A 21676-nucleotide genomic window follows, 5' to 3' on the forward strand; every position below is an offset into this window, starting at 1 on the left:
CAGAGGAGAGGTACCAGATGGTTTAAAGGCTACAGTTGAAGCCTGTCATATTGAAAAGGCAGATTATATGCAATCTGACAACTCTGGTTTCATTCAGGAGTTATTTTCAATTTGCTATTCAGGTTTAATTGTATTAGCATATGTGGCAATGATCTAAAGCACAACTTGTATTTGTATTCAAAGCACAGTCGTCAAAATGCAGAACACAGGCTGTCAGGATTAGCATAATAACCAGGCGGCATATTTTCAAAAACATTTCCTGAAAATGTGACAAGAGCATTCGGCAGAGTTCAGGACAAAAGCGGAGTAATACAATAAATTATAGATTACTCAAAGCTGACTTTTTAAACTGGGCTAACCATTTAAAGCATTCAGAGCAGACACAACACTGACAGGTTTGCATTATTCATGTCCCCCACACACACACACACACACACACACACACACACACACACACTACTGTTGCAAAGCCTCAAGAACAGAGATGAAGCAGCTGAGTGGGAAATTTGTTTTTATTGGTAAAGACAAGACGTGGAGCTATTTGAAGAATGATCCATTCAAAGAAGAAGAAAAAGAAGCTACAATGTCGCTATTCATACTAGAAAGTACCACTTCAGGGTCGACTACATTTCAAACAGGTATTTCTTTGCGCTGTCGTTTTGGATGCTTGTGACTGAGTTAATGGCTAATACGCAGAGGCCTCCTCATACTGGCAGCATCTGTTTGAGGCTCTCTGGCACTGTGGAATGTGCCTTTATGTGGCACTGCTGCATATTTCTTGTAACTGCACCATAGCAATGATCTGACTGTATATGTATCTATCAATATTTTATTATGTTCAAATAAGATATGCTTAGGAAAAAAGAGCCCCTCCACCCCCACAATAACGACTAAAAAGAATAAGATTGTGAAGTTGAAAAAGAAGAAACAGCTGCAGTGAGGCTTTTAGAACAGACAGCATTGATGTGGAAATGGGTTGTGATTTATGGCTGGGCCATCTGGCTTCTTACAGCTCACTAAGCTCTGTATGCCACTAAAGCTGGGGACACATGGGGACAAGTGCCCCAAATGGCAAAAAGTTGAAACCTCCAGAGCTGGAAAAGGAAGCCCAGGTGGCGCTGCCTGTGCACTTCCTCCAACAGCCACTGGAGGGTTTTGCTAAACACCTGCCTGATTGTTTCACCTGTGTTGATTTCATCTGTGTGTTATTCCTTACCTGTTTATCAAACAATTCCCATATATATATGTAATTCTATCTTCTGTCTTCTTAGTCATTTGCATGTGTTTTACACATGACACATACTCATTTGAGTCAGTGATCCTCTTGTCTGTGTTTTTGCTGCCTGAACTTTCTGACACATTTTTAATTAAATATCTGACGAATGTTGGTGTGCTCTGTGGTCCAAAAAGTCTCTGCTTGCTGGTTTTTACTGAGCACAAACTTCCTGAATGTGATATTTGTTTAGCCTCTTACTTACCACCCTATTGTCCAAATATGGTCACTTCTGGCTTCAAAACACCAACGTTTCAGTGGCCAGAACACAAAATTCAAATGCAAAACCAGCGGTGAGCCCACAGTGGTAATGCCATGTTTTATAACCTTTATGCAAATTTTGATGCACATACATGCAATATAACAATAATAATAATGATGATTATTATTACCACTAATAAGCTGCTATTGTCAGATTTTGTCTTTGCCCTAATTTATCAAAGGTCAGCTGGTACTAATAGTCGACATGAATTAGCAGGTCTCCGGCATTTTTCGCTCCATTTCAGAGCAAGAACAAGAAAAACCCTGTTACTGCTGGACAGCCGTTCATGAATTCAGCTGAACAATTTCAGGAGAGTGAGGTGGTTCTCTTGACTTGGACACGCCTCCTCCAACAACTGGGTATAACAGTGGGGGCATCCAGGGTGTCTGCACAGTGTCCTTTGTATAGAAACATACAGACAATGTTCAGTGTCCTGTTTGTGATGACTGGTATTCAAGGTTCGTGGTCACAGCAGTGATGGAGAATGGAGGTCATAATTTCCCAGCACTGTTCATGACTGATGTTAAAGAAGTAGGGAGCAGGTGAATGAAGAACTTTTTGATGGTGTTTTAGGCTATTGTTATATACTCGTATCCTCCGATGTTATTATTGCTATTACGCTTCAAATAAATCAAATCGTTCAAATTATTTATTGACGTTAAAATATTATCATTAACTTTCTGATGTCCAATATTTTTCTAGCTGTCGACAGCACAGACTTGGTCATCCATGACAGCTTCTCCTCCTTTTCTTCATCACCATCTATCTTCAGGTCCCTGAGGAATTTTTAGAGGGGGACCATCTTCCTGATGTATTCCCAGATGCTCCATGTTCCATCCCAGATTGTTCCCCTGGCTAATCCTCGCCCTCCTCTTTGCTCAAAGGGCCTCGAGATGTTGGCTGGAGACCTCCATGCAGTGTGAGGAACTTTCTGTCTTGACATCAGTGGCATCTTGTAACCGTTCGGCCACGCTCACAGTCCGAGTGACATCCTAATGTCATCCATGAAAAGCAGGTGGATGATGGTCCCTCCACTCCTAAATCTACATCTGTAAATGGTAAATGGCCTGTATTTATATAGCGCTTTACTAGTCCCTAAGGACCCCAAAGCGCTTTACATATCCAGTCATCCACCCATTCACGCACACATTCACACACTGGTGATGGCAGCTACATTGTAGCCACAGCCACCCTGGGGCGCACTGGCAGAGGCGAGGCTGCCGGACACTGGCGCCACCGGGCCCTCTGACCACCACCAGTAGGCAACGGGTGAAGTGTCTTGCCCAAGGACACAACGACCGAGACTGTCCAAGCCGGGGCTCGAACCGGCAACCTTCCGATTACAAGGCGAACTCCCAACTCTTGAGCCACGATCGCCCCAACACGTGTACCCACACGCAGTGATGAGCTGGTGTCGGGGGTGGAGGAGATAAGAGATTACATTGTGTCGAACGATGGGACAGGTGATGCAGTCGGGTCAGCTCGTTGCGCAGTAAGGTTAGACAATCTGCCTCTGGGAAACGCACAACTGGCTCTTCTGCTCAGTGTTTCTAACAGTAATGTGTGAAAATGTCAAAGCTTGGAAGGAAGATAAGAGCAGACATGTGGACACATTTTGTATTTGATGTCAAGGAAAAGAAGGTCTTTGATTAGGCTGCTTTATAGCATCATGAGGGGTGTTTCAAGTGTACCAGGCATGGGTACAGATGAAAAGAATAACCCTTTTTGGTAGCACTTTACAATAAGTGCACACTATTAGGCATTAGTTAATGGTTACTTAATTATCTCTACAGCGTCTACAAAGTATTTCTCATAATCAGTTAATCGTTTACAAGCACTGCTTTAAACTCTTTATTCACGATGAATAAGCTGATGTATAACACTTTTTATTAATTATGTTTTCATGTTCTAAAACTCATTGAAGAATCATTTATAAACACTACTCTGCATCAGTTACAAACCAGTCATTTCAGGATGTTCAATGGTATACAAAATCATTGGTAAAAGGTAAGTAGATGGTTAACACACCCTACATAATACTATGAACTCTACATGTACCACACAAACTAGTTTCATACCAGATGTTTTATAAACACTGAATATCAGGGTTACATCAGTCAGCTGCTATATCTTAACAGATGTCTTACAATACATTTGTAACTGTCACTTAAGGACTGCCAAAGCTGTAACTCACTATCGACCAACTTCTTTTTCGATAGATTATCTATAAATACTCATAAATACCTTAATAAACTTATTTAGGAAGTTACAAACCATTTGCTACTTGTTAGTAAAGTATCTTGAGTGAGCTCATCTAAAGTGGGGACCATATATACCTTACAACCTATTTATAGATGTGAAAGTTTCTAAAATACAGTGTAACAAAAACAAATGACAACACACAGGGTAGATCCAGAACACACTGTATTTTTAAGATGCCAGTCACAAAAACATCAGAACAATGCTTACAGATTGGACACACAACTGTTGATACAAAAATAAAAACAGTGTCATAAACTATCAGCCAATATTTGAAGTAATACAGAACACGGCTGGATGCAAACCTGTAGCTCTTTACATGAAGTGTTCAAATAACATTTTCAAAAAGGTGCAAAAAATAGCAGTAGCAACATTAACTTTTATAATTATCTGTATTTTTTGGAAATGTCATATATCAAAATGTACCATTTTTGTGCTTTTTTGCGAGCCACTCGTTCCACTCAATAACTGTGAGGTGTTCTGACAGTAGTCTATCTGTTACCCCCGAGTCTCCAGATTTGCTCCTGTAAGACCTCCAGGCTCTCTCCAGATGTTGGGTATGGGCACCTGTACGAGGGTCAACATACCACCTGCTGTGGTTAACAGTATGGTGTTCATAGCCTAAATTTGGGAATACACGATAGGCCCGCCATTCATCACTTATCACTGAGGAACAAATCCGGACATGAAGGGTAATCACAGGAACAAGATGTCTTCGAGGTCTTTTCTCCAAAAGTCGCAAGATAAGTCTTGCTTTCTCTCGATGTTTCATGCCCAGCATTCCAAAGACCCACTTTCTTCTTTTCCATCCCCCAGCCATTCTTCCTCTCCCCTACTGATGCCGAAACAAAAAAATGAACACAAATGACTAAAAGATACTATGAAAGCTTGATAAATATATAGATGTAATATAAAATTACAGTCACAAAAACGTACCTTTCGTTTGTGACGAAAGCGACTCTCATCAATCACAACAAACTCCCTTCGGCCACCAATCTGCTGACCTGTATGACGTCTCAATCTTTGAACTGCAGCAACACATACCCTCCTTATTTTTCTGGGCATTTTACTAAGTCTTGTTGTGCTGCCTGCAATGGTGTCATCTATCATGTCGATTTGACGTAATCGCAGACCCTGAGAAAATCTTCAGAGAAAAAAAAACATCCTTACGAAGAGTAATTTAAATCTATTTCGTTATTTTTTTTTCTGTACACTGTAAAACCCAACAGTGCATCTTACTAAAAGAAGTAAGTTGTTGTTCTTACTTACTCTTTCTCTCACCCTCTCTCTCACACTTTTTTCCCGCTTCACTCAGCATGCCAGCCTTGTGCTGGGCAGAGGGGGGAGGGGCGATAGTTACACTCAGTAGCACAGGAACAGAGCGGGAGGGAGAGAGAGAGCCAGGGACAACAATGTCACATTAGGAAGGTATAGTAATCATCCACAACTATTTTCAGTTGCAGATGATAAAGGATTCAGAAAGTTTATTCATGCGGGCCCATATGACAGAGAATATGCAACTTCTTTTTGTTTTCATATTTTAATTTATATTTAATTGTGTTGTGGTTTGCAGAGTTTTGTGTTGTTTCACTTTAAATATGTGAAAGGAAAAAGCTGAAAATTTAAATAGTTAAAAATTGAAATGTGAATAGTTGGTTTTTGTATTATATGATTTATTTGCTTAGGCTGCTGCCCCCGCGACCCGGCCTCGGATAAAGCGGATGAAGATGGATGGATGGATGATTTATTTATTACATTTTATGTGGAGTGAATGAATAAAAGTATATTTACGGTGGCCCCTACAGACAAAGCACATACAAACTTCAAATCACGTACAAACTCTGGAGCATGTATAAACTCCAAAACACGTAAAAACACGTACAAACTCCAAAACACGTACAAACTCCAAAACACGTAAAAACTCAGAAGCACGTAAAAACTCAAAACATGTACAAAAGACAGCAGAAGTGCTCCAGGATGCTGGGCGCAGTGTTGAGCTTTCGTTATCTTGTGGTTACACAAGCCAGCAAGTACCAACGACCGGATTTGGTGTGTGGTAGTAACAGCTACATGAACTTTTTTTAAAATTATTTGAATATATATGAGTGCCTGTGTATAAATACACAAACAATACACACATGCTTTCAATTGTGTAATTTAAGTGATCTAGTAGCTCTGCTTTGGAAGTTCAGTTCATGCTAGAAATGTGTTTTGGAGTTTGTACGTGTTTTGTCTCTAGGGGCCACCGCATATATTTATATATAAACATATATAAATAAAACCACTTTTTTTTACGTTAGTAATTCCTTTTGTGCATAATTTTATATTATTGTTAATAATAAATCAATTAAAGCAACAAAACAACCTGAAGAGTCGGTTCGGAGCCGAAAGAGCCGGCTCTTTTTAGTGAGCCGAATCTCTAAAATGAGCCGGAAATCCCATCACTATTATTGAGTGGAAAAAAGTTAGCTTGTTTATGCTAACATAGCTGTGTCGCTAGCAGTCACGTAGCACATCTTTATATACCAGCTAGCCAAACTTCAATAACCCTACAAACGTCACTGCTGTTTAGTTTTCTGTCTTCATTTATGTTGGAAGTGATAAGAAAGCTGTACGTTTTAATTTGTTTCCAAAATCCCGCAGTCAGGACATGCTATATTGTATTTAGATGGAAGCTAGCCAGCTAACTTCCTGCTAACTTCTAACTCTGTTAAATGTCATAAATTCCGTTTTCATGGATGCCTGGATGTTAAACTCAATTGTTACACCTGGTAGAGCAGAACGCTGATCATTTTATTAAAGATGAAAGACTTAAGACAGTGTTTTAACTCTCAGTGATGCCACAGTGATCATTTGATATATGGACCTGCAGCAGAGTTTAGGCCCAGACATGGCTAGTGACGTCAGACTGAACGATCGGATTGTTTTTTAACCTCATTGTATTAGCTTATTTCATTGCTAACCCCCTCCGCTTATTAGCAGCTAGCGAAAAGCTAGCTGCTAATAGGTGATTAGCTTAGCTTAGCTTTTGGTTACATTTAAGCTTTAGATATCAGTAAAAACACTGTTCAGTTTATTTTATTAGTCATTCCTTGTGGCTTGGCTCAAGAATTAAATGATTATTATCGCCTTTGGTGTTACTCTGGGCTGTAACTTATAATTGTGCTTTCTGTAATTTAGTTTGTCAGTCCTTCTCCAGCTATTTTGCAGCATGTCTATATAAATTCACAATAAATGCTCTACATTGTACAATCTAATGCACTATGTTTGAAATACGTTAATATATAATTATAGTCAAATAGGGCAGTTTCTAAATACATAACTAAATATAGTTTGTAATGCCACCATTGTAGGCTATTTATCAATCAGTGTAATGGTTTTACTGTTATTTAAATTCTACAAAGTGTACATTAGTATTATTATTGTATTTGTTTTATTAATTTTATTTATAGCCAAGTCTCATTTTGTTTTTAATTTTCTCTGGGTGTGACTGTTGCACAGCTGGCAGACAGAAAATCACAAGAGTTGTAAGATGAGGCTAGCGTGGCAAAAGGATAAGATTGATGAGCTCGTCAAAGAAAGAGACTATCTAAAGGAGCAATTAGCAGCATGTAAGTCCACTCTTAAAAACATTACTTAGCTTGTCATATACTTCCTCTGCTTGAGCACTTACATAAGCATTCTGTTGAGTAATTTTGTCTGTGTTGTCTTTTTAACTGTTTTACCAGCTCTCTCAAAGGAACCCACAAGTTTTGACCAGGATTCCAGTGGGGTGTTGAGCATATCTTCACTTCCCTCTGATGGGTCTTTTGATGAGAGTTCTGACTCCTCCATGGGCACAACTTCATCAGATAAAGACAGGAAGAAGAGGAAGAGGGGCAAAGCAAAAAAGCACAAGAAGTCAAAAAACATGACCAAAAACCAAGAACAAGAGGTAAAGTGATTAACTCAACAGTTTGATTTTGCATGCGGTGTGTTACGTTACTACACTATAACGTTACATCAATGATTATGTTCTCTCAATTGCAGTCCAGAATCCTAAGCACGTGGTCACCCGGTATAACAAGATTTTAAGGCTGTTCAAAATAGTGATGGGTCGTTCGCGAACGAAATGGCTCTTAGAGCCGGGTCTTTGACGTGAACGACGCGAGCCGGCTCCTTATCGCGAGCCGTCACGTGGGTTTTTTTTTTTTTCTTTCTCTCAGCCTCTCTCTCGCACTTTTTTTCCGCTTCACTCTGCACGCGAGCCTTGTGCTTTACGCTGGGCAGAGGGGGGAGGGGCGGTAGTTACACTCAGTAGCACAGGAACAGAGCCAGAGAGAAAGAGAGGCAGGGACAACAACATTAGAAAGGTATAGTAATCATCCACAACTATTTTCAGTTGCAGGTGATAAAGGATTCAGAAAGTTTATTCATGCAGGTCCATATGACAGAGAATATGCATGTTCTTTTAGTTTTCATATTATAATTTATATTTAATTGTGTTGTGGTTTGCAGTGTTTTGTGTTCTTTTCACTTTAAATTTGTGAAAGGAAAAAGCTGAAAATTTAAATAGTTAAAACTTGAAATGTGAATAGTTGATTTTTGTATTATATGATTTATTTATTACATTTTATGTGGAGTGAATAAATAAAAGTATATTTACGGTGGCCCCTAGAGACAAAGCACATACAAACTTCAAATCACGTACGAACTCTGAAGCATGTACAAACTCCAAAACACGTAAAAACACGTACAAACTCCAAAACACGTAAAAACACGTACAAACTCCGAAGCACGTAAAAACTCAGAAGCATATAAAAACTCAGAAGCACATAAAAACTCAAAACACGTACAAAAGACAACAGAAGTGCTCCAGGATGCTGGGCGCAGTGTTGAGCCTTTGTTATCTTGTGGCTACACAAGCCAGCAAGTACCAACGACCGGATTTGGTGTGTGGTAGTAACAGGTAAATGAACTTTTTTTTAAAATTATTTGAATATATATGAGTGCCTGTGTATAAATACACAAACAATACACACATGCTTTCAATTGTGTAATTTAAGTGATCTAGTAGCTCTGCTTTGGAAGTTCAGTTCATGCTAGAAATGTGTTTTGGAGTTTGTACGTGTTTTGTCTCTAGGGGCCACCGCATATATTTATATATAAACATATATAAATAAAACCACTTGTTTTTATGTTAGTAATTCCTTTTGTGCATAATTTTATATTATTGTTAATAATAAATTAATTAAAGCAACAAAACAACCTGAAGAGCCGGTTCGGAGCCGAAAGAGCCGGTTCGGAGCCGAAAGAGCCGGCTCTTTTTAGTGAGCCGAACCGAAAGAGCCGGATCTCTAAAAAGAGCCGGAAATCCCATCACTAGTTCAAAAGAGGAGGCACCATGTCTGCTGTCTTTAAACGTCTGGGAGTGGACCGGGACACGATTGTGGCAACTGCTCCAATTGCTGAGCTATTCATTGTTGCACCTGAGAGGTTTAAAGCATTAGAAAAAAAAACAAGCAGGGACAGAAACGTTCATTGTTTGCTACACAGCATGCTGCAGCAAGCAGTGCAGATCCAGAAACAGAGGAAAAATTCAAAGCATATAAGTCTTCAGGGAAGTTGCTTCTTAAAACAAAGAAAGATTAGATTTTTGTTGTTTTACATAGTGAAACGTGGTGAGAGTCCACCATTGTTAACACCTGTTAACAAAAAAAAGACAAGTTATATATTCCAGTTGATTGGTCAATTGTTTGTAAAAAGAAAAAATGACACACTTGATTTTTGTTTTTTATATGTTTTATTATTATTTTATTGTTATAAATTCTGCAGTTTTACTTTAATGATCACACATGTGATACACTTCATGTAAAGAGCTACAGGTTTGCATCCAGCCGTGTTCTGTATTACTTCAAATATTGGCTGATAGTTTATGACACTGTTTTTATTTTTGTATCAACAGTTGTGTGTCCAATCTGTAAGCATTGTTCTGATGTTTTTGTGACTGGCATCTTAAAAATACAGTGCGTTCTGGATCTATCCTGTGTGTTGTCATTTGTTACACTGCATTTTAGAAACTTTCACATCTATAAATAGGTTGTAAGGTATATATGGTCCCCACTTTAGATGAGTTCACTCAAAATACTTTGCTAACAAGTAGCAAATGGTTTGTAACTTCTTAAATAAGCTTATTAAGGTATTTATGAGTACCGTAAATGTCGGGCTATAAGCCGCTACTTTTTGCACAAGCTTTGAACCCTGCGGCTTTTAGTCAGGTGCGGCTTTTCTATGGATTGTCCGTGATTTTTGTCATATCGTAAGACGATTTGTTTTGTGTGTTCCGCTGTTGTACGGCACTACGTTGCCTGGCGGAAGGATCGGGGTTCAAGAGTGGTATGTTAGTCACATGTCCGTCCGCCAGGCAACGTAGTGCCGTACGAAGTAGCGCGAAAAACAAACTTCAAATTAACGCTACGCGTTCAGCGGGAGTCGTGGATGATGAGCGGCGATAAACTTGCAAGTTATGCCCAAAAAGCAAGTTATGCCCAACTCCACCGGTGGATTCTGACAGCGTGGAAAAGTGTGAAAACATCCACGATCACTAATGGATTTTGAAGGGCTGGACTGCTGCATGATGGAGAGGAGGACACCGCCACGGCCCTTCTGAGGGTGTTCGACTCTGACACTGACAACGAGGATTTCTTTGGTTTTGAAAGTGACAACGAAGGAGAGAAGAAGAGTGGATGACGAAGCCATCCTGAGCCTGTTTGTATCCGACACTGGAGAAGAGGACTTTGGTGGTTTTAGTGCGCAGGAAGAAGAGAAAGATGGTGGTGAATGACTGACTTTTCTTCTTGTTAAAGCTGTGTCACTGCACCTGAGCCTAAAAGGTAGTCCGAATCTATTTTTCTGGTGTGCTGTAGGCTACTGTTATGTACTACATGTGCAAATATGTACCCATAACTTGTTTTTCAAAATATTAATAAAAGTGATGTCTCCAAACAGCCATCTCTTTCCTGACAATTCCCTTTGTGCATATTCTCTTACATATGATAAGTCAACATTGAAACACCTGCGGCTTTTGGTCAGGTGCGGCTAATGTATGTACAAAACAGGATTTTCCCCTGATTTTAGCTTGTGCGGCTAATATTTAGGTGCGCTTTGTAGTCCGGGAAATACGGTATTTATAGATAATCTATCGAAAAAGAAGTTGGTCAATAGTAGTGATGGGATTTCCGGCTCTTTTTAGAGAACCGGCTCTTTCGGCTCCGAACCGGCTCTTCAGGTTGTTTTGTTGCTTTAATTAATTTATTATTAACAATAATATAAAATTATGCACAAAAGGAATTACTAATGTAAAAAAAAAAAAGTGGTTTTATTTATATATAGTTCTCAAAACTTGCTCTTTGGGCAAAAAGAATGACAACATCACAGAACGTAAGTTTGGATAACATCATAGAAAGCCTCACGGCTCTCCAACGGGAGATAGAGAGACCAGTGTTGGACTGTTAGAACAGCTTGGAAATTCATATGAGCTGTTCGCACTTAAATAAAAACCATCATCACTTCATGCGGAGACCCCTTCGGCTCCAGCTGCGGCCTCAAGGCAGGAGCTGAACAAAACACCCTGATAACGACTGTGTTTAGTCTGTTCCTTCCCATTCCATGCAAGGTCACCTGGGTTGGCTGGAAGACTGTTTACTTAGCCTGGCGGGGCGAAGGACACACACACACATACACTGATATGCACACACTGATCCCCCCTCCCTTTCCAAACGATGCTTGTGCCCTCCCGGGGAAGATGGCGGTCGACTGAAGATGCTGCAGGACCGGATGCGCTGTCTACACCGGCTCTCTCTTACCCTTTACCCGCCCCTGTTGCTTGTCTTGTGTTTCTATGGCATAGGTGTCAAACTCTGGCCTGCGGGCCAAATTTGGAGTGACTGAAACTGACTTTACTCCTACACAGCTGTAAAATGTTGTACAATGTTGCTTTTTTTTGGCCAAATGTACTCCTACACAGCACCCATGCTATCTTGCATAGATGGAGAGTGTTTTAGGTTGAAGTTGTAAAATGTTGCTTTTTTTGTTTCTTGTGGTCATAAATATTTTGTACTTGTAAATCAGGATTTGTATGTGTAAAAAGAAACAAAAAAAGCAACATTTTACAACTTCAACCTAAAGCGCTCTCCATCTATGCAAGATAACATGGGTGCTGTGTAGGAGTACATTTGGCCCGCGAAGCCATACCAAATTACTATTAGAGCTGGCCTACTGGTATTATACAGCTAATATATATATTGTTTAGTATTAAGCTTTGCTTGTTCCATATTCAGTTTTTCAGCAAAACGTGTTTGAGTCCATAAGAAAAGATTCATTCTTATATCTGGAGGATTAAATATATTTCAATAAATATTAATGTTAGCCCGCGACTTTGTTCCAGTTTTGAGTTTTGGCCCACTGTGTATTTGAGTTTGACACCCCTGTTCTATGGTGCAGTGTTGCCAACTCCTCAGTAAGGAAAATCGCTATTGGTTGTCCTAAAAGTCGCTAGAAGTCATGCTAATCTAATTGTAACCTACGTTGTTGGAGAGAGAAATAACATCGTGGAAGAGACATAAAGTGAGTAAAAAACGTCCTAAATGCATTTAGAGTTTATTTAGAACTACAAATTAAATTTCTTTTAGCAATTATTGTTTTTTTTAATGTCACAATTCCAACCCTGCTCCTTTACCCGGGCTTGGACCGGCAAAAGTGACCCAAAATAGGCGCTCTGGTGGAGTTACTCTGTGTGTGTGTGTGTGTGTGTGTGTGTGTTTATAAGTAGTTTTAAACCTTGTGATCCACAAAACAGCATAACGGTAAAAGAGTAAAAGAAGAACTGACTGCGTTACAGCACCAGCTGCTTGTTGAGAGTAAAAGCGATACGCGCTTTCACGTCTTTTTTTAGCGACTTTTTTTAGAAAAAAAGTCGCTAAGGGGTCTGAAAACTCACTAAATATAGTGACAAAGTCGCTAAGTTGGCAACACTGCTATGGTGTATTGATAGTCATGTGCTTTTTGTGCTGAGGTGTTTTTTCTGTTATCAAACTGTTCTCCCACTAGGAGCTCAGTCTGAGTGGAGTTTTTTTCTCCTCCTCTTACCTCATGTTATGTATTTTCATTGTTTTTTCCTATCAGCCTACCTTTCTGACATGTCTCCCCAATGTGATGTTTGTGTAAAGTTGGTCAGAAGGTTCCTTTGTAAGTGCGCATGCGCCATTAGCGTGCTGCCTGCTGTAACCCTAATTTCCTTCGGGATTAATAAAGTATTCTGATTCTGATATGTTTATATATAAATATATGCGGTGGCCCCTAGAGACAAAGCACATACAAACTCCAAAACACATTCCTAGAGTTAACTGAACTTCGAAACAGAGCTACCTAGATCACTTAAATTACACAATTGAAAGCATGTGTGTATTGTTTGTGTATTTATACACAGGCATTCATATATATTCAAATAATTTTAAAAAATGTTCATGTACCTGTTACTACCACACACCAAATCCAGTGTCTTCCTGGCTTGTGTAGCCACGAGGGAACAAAAGCTCAACACTGCCCCCTAGCATCCTGGAGCACTCCTGTTGTGTTTTGTACGTGTTTTGGAGTTTTTACGTGTTTTGTCTCTAGGGGCCACCGTAAATATACTTTTATTTATTCACTCCACATAAAATGTAATAAATAAATCATATAATACAAAAACCAACTAGTCACAGTTCAACTTTTAACTATTTAAATTTTCAGCATTTTCCTTTTAAACATATTTAAACTGAAACAACACAAAACGCTGCAAACCACAACACAATTAAATATAAATTATAATATGAAAACAAAAAGAAATGCATATTCTTTGTCATATGGGCCTGCATGAATAAACCTTCTGAATCCTTTATCATCTGCAACTGAAAATAGTTGTAGATGATTACTATACCTTTCTAATGTGACGTTGTTGTCCCTGGCTCTCTCTCTCCCTCCCGCTCTGTTCCTGTGCTACTGCCAGTGTAACTACGCCTCTATGGGCTCAAAATGTGGTCATAAATATTTTGTACTTGTAACTCAGGATTTGTATGTGTAAAAAGAATTTGTGTGTGCGTAAAAAAGATTTGTGTGCGGACTTAGCCAAAAAAAACCCTGCAAGTTACAAGTACGAATTTTGACCCTATTTTTCTTCCTTTCATCTGATTGGTCAATGTCATGTCAATCACAAATGTAGCAATCCAATCAGAGAACAGATGGGTTTGGCTGTCGGAGGGGTGCTTTGTACTTGTACTCTAAGAGCCGTTTCACATCACTACTTCGTAGCAGGGCGAAGCTATGAGCTAGAAAAATCCAGGCAGACAGCCTGTGTCTGTCCAACCAATCAGAGAGCTCCTTACATCCCACGGTGTGGCTAATTTGAATAGCAGCAGGATTTTTAAAATGAAGTTGTTAATCCAACAGCTAATCCAAAAGTTAATCCCTGAGCGAACAGGAAAGGGAAATGGATTTTGAAATGAGGAGTGGAATCGATATTTTAAAAAGCATTTTGAAAATCAGTTTATTAAATTGGAATTCAAAAATGAATTTACAAATGCAGATTTTATTCTACAATTCATTATTTAAGCACAGAATGCTTTATTTCGATGCGGCGTGGCTCTTGTGGTCCTCCGTACTCATAGAGGATTCCCCTCGAACAAATGACAGATACACAAGGGTAAGGCAAAAATGACATGCCTAACAATGTTTACAAACATGGATGCAAACATAAACACAGACATAGAAACAGACACACACAAGGGCACACAGAGACACACACAGAGACACACATAGAGTATGGAGTGTCCTGTGTGTTTCTATGCCAGTCAGTCTGAATCTGCTCCATTTGAATCCACCGATGAAATGCTGCCCCCAAACAATACAAATTGGGTCTCTCTCTCTCACACACACACAGACACACACAGACAGCAGGTATTCTGAAAATATTCAGTTTTTTTTTTCATTTGAGATTCTTGAATTTATACATTTAAAATACATAATTCCACTCTCCCAGTGGTTTAAAGAATATGAGCAGTATTCATTCAGATGTGTTCTAGCTCTAAAATTTCTTTTGCAATTAGACAGTTTGTCTTATGTATGTTTTCAAGCTGTTCAGCTAGTTTCCAGGTTCTTCTGTGTGAATTTCAGTTCTGCGCTTTGGCTGTCAGGTGAATGTTTCGGTGTATTTCAGCCCATTAAACATGTTTTTCTCCAAAGATTTCAGCAATTATAAAAATTCAACTCAAACTATTCGGCTATTAGGATTCACACTGCATTTTCTACAGGAAATGCATTTTATATACCAGTTTGTTGCTGTTGTTCATATGTTAACAGAATAAGTTCAAATTGTATTAAAAATAATACCATCAATTATGTTGCTGGACTACACTTACTGGACTTAGTAAGTGTTAGTTAGGAAGTATTTTGAGAACCATAAGAGATTCTTACAAATGTTTGAAATAAAAAAATCTTTAATATAGCTGGAGACTCGTGTAGAAATATGAATGAGTTTATACAATTTGATTTCTGCTATGGTGTGCTGTGACAGGCAGGTTGTAGGATCCAAACACAGGACTCTTACGTGGAATGAAACTTAAATCGGCAGTTTTTATTGCTGGAAAAACGTTTTCATTAGAGATAAACGTTTCATTAGAAACTCAACTGGACTCAAGAAACTAAGAAACAAGAACTAGAAAAACAAATCAGGAATTATGAACAAGAATTAAGTAAAGAACATGAAGGGGAAAAAACACCTGCCCCACTGAAAACTAAAGAAAACCCCAAAACATGAACAACAATCATCAAGGAACATATTTACATATTTACAGTTACTGCAACACCAAGACTGGGTTGCAGACCCAGTACGGTGACAATTTCAGTTTCAATGTAAGTCAGTGTCTTTTGGGCTGCAGCAGAACAGACTTCTCAGTCTTTTGAAGAAGCCCTTTTTCTTCTTCTTCTTATTGATCTGAAGGTCTTTGCACTTAATACTGGATTCAGGTTCAGGAAAAGGTTCCTCAAAGGGATCATCAGGAACTTTCGAAAGAGATCCTTTGATCTTATGATTTTCGCCTTTAACACTGGATTCGGACTCGGCAAAGGGTTCCTCACAGGGAACGTCTGCCACTGCCACACATTCTGAAAGAGGTCCTTCACTCGTAAGGTCTTCAGCCTTCAGAATAGATGAACTTTCAGCAAGAAGTTCCTCACAGGGAACGTCAGGCTCTGGAACACTTTCTGAAAAAGATCCTTCAGCTGGTGGAACATTTGCCATTGAAAGACCGTCAGAGGAGCGTTCTTCATTTGTGTTCTTCACATCAGGAAGACTTGAAGGGGGCTCAAAGATTTCAGATATCCGGACCAGTGCTACATCAGCAATGGTCTTCAGCAACACTGGCACAAAGTTTGCAACTTTGATAGACAGAATTTCTTGAGGAAATTTCTTCCTGATCTCCATCAGCATGCTGTCGACCATATGGTCAATGGTCAATGGTAACTTTATTGTCCCTGATGGGAAATTGATTCGCAGTATGTCAAAACAAACAACAAACATACAACCAACACATACGTACACTCATTAAAAAAATACTATAATATAATATAAGCCTGATAAAACAACCTAGATATTCCATCGAAAAAAGTGCAATGTGCAATGGCAACAACACTTACAATTTAGTGTTGTTAATTAAGATAATAGCACTAGGTACAAATGACAATTTGTGTCGCTTTGTCTTCACTGCAGTCATTTTATAACGACGACCTGATGGAAGCAGTTGAAAATCGTTAAAGAGAGGATGATCTGAACACAACAGGACAGAAGTTGCCTTCCTCAGCACCTGCCTGTTATAAAAGTCCACAAGCTGGACCTGAGACCTCCCTGAAATCTTGCCCGCCACTTTAACCAGATTGTTAAGTCTGGTCTTATTATCCATGGACATACTACCGTACCAAGCAATGATACAGAAAGTTAAAACAGATTCAATAAAACTTTTATAAAAGAGAGTCATCATTTCAGATGAAACATTAAAACCTCTCAACCTCCTTAAAAAGTACAGTCTTTGTTGGGCCTTTTTCACTGTAGCAGCAAGATGTGACTCAAAGGACAGGGTCTTATCAAGAACAACCCCCAAGTACTTGTAACTATCCACCATTTCAATGGCTGCACCATTTACCACTGTAAGCGCAGGATGAGGGGATGACTTCCTGAAATCTATAACCATGTCCTTGGTTTTTAAGGTGTTAATCAATAAGAAGGACTGATCACACCATGAAACAAACTCATCCACAACAGGCCCATGGGAATCCTCTTCACCATGAAGGAGGCTTACAATGACTGTGTCATCTGCGTATTTGATGAAATGCCTATTGGCCTGTGTGCTGCGACAGTCATTAGTGTACAAAATATACAAAAGAGGAGAGAGACAACAACCTTGTGGTGAGCCAGTGGAAGAGTTCAGCTGTTTGGAAAAACAGCCATTTATTCTCACACACTGTGATCTATCAGTTAAGAAGTCTAAGATCCAACCAACGAGATTAAAATTAAGTTTAAATTGGTTAAGAAGCTTGTCCACTAAAAGATGTGGCTGGATAGTATTAAAAGCAGAAGAAAAATCAATAAATAAAAGCCGAGCATGAGCTTTGGCGCCATCAAGATGGCGATAAAGGAAGTTCAACAGAGTGACCACTGCATCATCAACACCTCTACAAGGCCTGTATGCAAATTGTAGTGGATCTATCAGCTTCTCTACTTGGACTTTTATTAGTCTTACTCATTTTAAAAAGATTTCCCACCCTTCTTTTATCAAAGAACAAAGCTGGGGGGCCTCTGGTGCTCTCTATTAAGGAATCAAGTGTATTCCTTGGAATATAGTTATCATTAAATCTCGAATAAAATCTGTTCAGCTCATTGGCTAACTGAAAATCTGAACTAAAACCAGGGAGACTTATCTTATTACAGTCACTGAGACAGTGACCAGTCATGTGTTTCATGCCAGCCCAAGCCACCCTTAAGTTATTGCTACCCATCTCCGCCTCTACCTTATCCTTGTATTTTATTTTAGCTTTTTTAATTTCTGATCTAATCTCCTTCCTAATTTCTCTGACTTTCAAGGTATTCCCTTCAGTAAAAGCTTTATTCCTTTCGTAAATCAGCCTCGTAAGAACTTTAGAGGACCATGGTTTGTTATTAGGGAAAGAATTCACAACCTTTGAGGGAATAATCATGTCTCTACAAAAGGATATATATCTGCAGACAACGTCAGTGAGTTCATTAATGTCTCTACATGATTCGGTAAACACCGACCAGTCTGTACAGTCAAAGCAGCCCTGCAGGGCTAAAGAGGCATCGTCACTCCAAACCTTTATGCGGTGTTTCCTCACTTTCTCTCTTCTCAGTACAGTCTTATAGACTGGCAGAAGATGCACCGTGTTGTGATCCGAGGGCGGGGCCAGCCACAGATGTATACGCACCTTTTATGGAGCCATAACATAAATCCAGAGTCTTATTGAAGCGAGTGGGACAGTGCACATACTGATAAAAACTGCTCAGTGTTTTCTTCAAGTCGCAGCGATTAAAGTCCCCAAGAACAATATTAGGGGCTTCAGGAGAGAGAGATTGTAGAGAGTGGATAGCATTGGAGATGGTGTCAGTCGCATTCTTAGGATTCGCTTTGGGGTGGATGTAAACGACGGTGACGTTTACATCCATATTGTCTCGGATGGAGCAGATGAAGATGGCCTGTGTTTCCATCACCGTTAGACTCTCGAGGAGAGGATGCTTAGACTCTGGGAGGCCATGTTTAGGAGGGGACGAGGAGGAAGCTCCCAGAAGCCCCGGAGAACGCGGGGAACTACCTCGATCACTACCTCCTGCGCGGTGAGCAGTTTGCTGTTATGCTGTTCCTGCTGCTTCTCTTTTAGGATTTCAATGTAATCCTTCACCACGCTCAGGAGTTTAGGTGCTCTGTAGAAAAACATTATAAGAGTTATCTTTTAAACATATTCAAAGCATCACTTAAATATTGAAAGACTGTAGCTGGACTGTTAACCCTGTAATGCCCTTTGTATCATACTTGATACATGAGTTTCTGTGACTTCTATCTCATCAACATGATCAGTACTTGCCATAATTTCAAAATGTTACGGACAAAACTCTTTTTTTTGTCTAACGTTGACATTGTTGTTAACAAAAAGTTGCCAAAAACACCCAATGTATCAAATTCGATACAAAAATGTAATAAATACATAATAAAAGTATATATATATATGTGGCTTTTGTTTAAAGGGTTAATAAAGATCTCAGTTCCAAAAAAATCAGAATTTTCGGGCTATTTTTTGATGGGTTGTGTTAGGGCTGTGCGATATGACCAAAATCTCATCTCCCGATATAAAACATGTATCGTCCAATAACGATATAAATTACAAAAAATGTAACATTTTCTGTAAAGTCTGTGAATCTCGGGCAGCTCGACTTGCGTGAAGTGTTTCCAGCTGCGCGTCGTGTAGCTGGAGTCGAGTGTTTTAACGATGCATGAAACGATGCATTTTTAGACAGAAGTTGTAACGGCGCCGTTTCCTTTGTGAGTATTTCTTACACGGCGTGCTGCGGGGAGAAGCCTGTTCTAACGTTTGAGTCTAAGGCTACGTTCACACTGCAGGTCTTAATGCTCAATTCCGATTTTTTTGATCAAATCCGATTTTTTTGTCTGCTCGTTCACACTACAAATAAAATGCGACAGCAAACGCGCTCTAGTGTGAACGCTCAAAGCGGCCCGCATGCGCAAAAGAAGCTGTCACACACAACGCGCTCTGTTTAGACCCAGAGCAACAGTATTGTTTGACTGATGGCCCTTAATATGCAGACTTCGGACTTCGTTTCCCAATTTTTGCTTTAAGTTATTTTGTTATTTACATAATAATGTAAATAACCTAATAATGATCCTTATTGCTGTTTAAGAGAGGAGCGGTGCTTCAAATGATAGCTGCAGATTTCTGTCAGAATCTGCAGATTATACAGTACAAATAAAATGTTCACATTGTCTTCCCAACAGTTTCACTAACATCTACACTGGATGGCCAGGAAGCGTTCGCGATGTCTTCTCGGGCGCTTCTCTGGCGCTGATAATTGGCTTCAGTCTTGTGTCGGTGACGTAAAAGGCGGATTTAATGCGACTTGACCGTTCAAACAGCAGTCGCTTTCTAAAACATCGGATATGTATCGGATTCAGTACCACATACGAAAGTGACCCAGATCGGATTTGAAAATATCGGATTTGCGCCGTTCACACTGTCATAGCATGATCGGATATGGGTCGCATAGGGTCAAAAAAATCGGATTTGATGCGCTTTCGCCTGCAGTGTGAACGTAGCCTTTAGTTTATTTTTTAGCACCTGGCGGCTCTTTTTTGCTTCTCATCCGTAAATAATCTGCATCTTTCACGTGATTCAGTTTATTTTGAAAAGTCTCAACAGGATCTTGAGCTTTATTGTGAAAGGTTTATGTGGAAAATAAACAAGCGGACACGCCGTGGTTTTACCGTCGTTGTTGCTAATGACAACGCATAAAAACAGGCGCTTGTCCGTCCGTAGTGTGGTGATATTAAATATAAGAGAAAGAGAGAACTTTAAGAAACTAATAATAACTACAGTGACATCAGAACATGAAAAATATTGCTGTAAACAGTTTATTTTGAGACACCACGAAACAAACGATAGCGTAAAATGAAACGATGTTTTTATATCGTCATCCGATATATATCGTTGTATCGAACAGCCCTAGGTTGGGTCTTACAGGGTTAATAACTGTATATTACATGTGACTCACTGAAATTTAGGAGGTACGGCCTCTGGGAACTGAAGAAGCATTCTGGTTTGAAATTCAACGTCCCTCATTTTATTGATGACGTTCACCGCCCATACCTGAAACTGAAAACACATTTACAGTGCGCTTATGTTTAAAGGTTTTGTGAACATAATGAAAAAAAGAAATTTCCAAAGTCTGGTGAGTTTTCTAGTCTTACCAGCCTTAGAAGAGGTTTGGCTTCCTCTTCTTCAAAATCCTGTAATTCAAACTCCCACAGCCTTCAAAAGAAAAAAATACAGAGGTTTTCTCTCAGCATTTACACGTCATCACAATCAGACTTTCAGGTGTCACACTGCTCTCTGAGCGTCTCCCTGCTCTTCTCCACCAAAAGATCTCTCAGATCTTCAGCAGTGAGGTTCGGTGGAATTAGATCTTCCTGCTGAAGTCTGAGAAACTCCGTCATAATCGCAATCTAAAAGGAAAGGAGACATTTAATCACCACCACTCTCAGAAATGACCTGATATTTTCTGTCAGCTTTGGTTTGCATGAATCTGGGTCTAACCTGAGCCTTGTAGCCCGGAAGATACCAGCAGATCTTTAGAGCACGTTCATAAATCGGTGTGTTGAACAACACCTGTCAAAGAAATAGCAATTTAGTCATTGTTACTTAAAAGGATTCTCAGTTTGTCAACTTTTAAAACTACATCAAATTCTTCATATTATTGAAATGCAGTAAAAACTAAAACGGTCACATACCCTGATAGGTTTATAGATTCCTTGACTTGATTCCATTTCGACGTTTTCAAATCACAGTCAGGAAGAAAAACTTTAACTGCTCTCCAACGAAGGCGTACGGGGGATCTGGACCTGAAAATGCTCTCAGCTCGGTGGTCTCGCACAGATGAGCTCTTTTGACAGTCTGATGTTTATTTATGAATGCAGAATTCCTTGAGCAGTCACCATGGAAACTTGATGCAGCTTCATGTTGTTAAATTAAAAGAAAACACTGTGTATTTTGCACTACATTGCACTAAACTTAAT

The 21676-nt window shown here is 39.4% G+C and overlaps 1 protein-coding gene and 2 pseudogenes across 1 annotated transcript; 1 reads left to right on the top strand and 2 right to left on the bottom strand.

The window, feature by feature from the left end:
* Window positions 1–4072: 4072 nt before the first annotated feature.
* On the bottom strand, window positions 4073–5112 carry LOC146650349 (uncharacterized; annotated as a pseudogene).
* Window positions 5113–7311: 2199 nt separating this feature from the next.
* LOC146650350 (coiled-coil domain-containing protein 106-like) lies at window positions 7312–9425 on the top strand (annotated as a pseudogene).
* A 6289-nt stretch (window positions 9426–15714) lies between these two features.
* LOC146650351 (uncharacterized) lies at window positions 15715–21427 on the bottom strand. Its single transcript, XM_085383684.1, has 8 exons — window positions 21392–21427; window positions 21198–21269; window positions 20988–21106; window positions 20852–20912; window positions 20656–20750; window positions 18594–18795; window positions 16864–17089; window positions 15715–16340 (listed from the first exon to the last, which is right to left on the bottom strand). Exons 1-8 carry the CDS (start codon window positions 21425–21427, stop codon window positions 15715–15717), a joined length of 1437 nt encoding a protein of 478 aa, XP_085239810.1.
* Window positions 21428–21676: the final 249 nt, after the last annotated feature.

The sequence above is a fragment of the Rhamphochromis longiceps genome, linkage group LG16, assembly GCF_057381845.1.
Source record: "Rhamphochromis longiceps isolate RC_006_pf linkage group LG16, R_longiceps_female_GT1.1, whole genome shotgun sequence".
Taxonomy (NCBI): Eukaryota; Metazoa; Chordata; class Actinopteri; order Cichliformes; family Cichlidae; genus Rhamphochromis; species Rhamphochromis longiceps.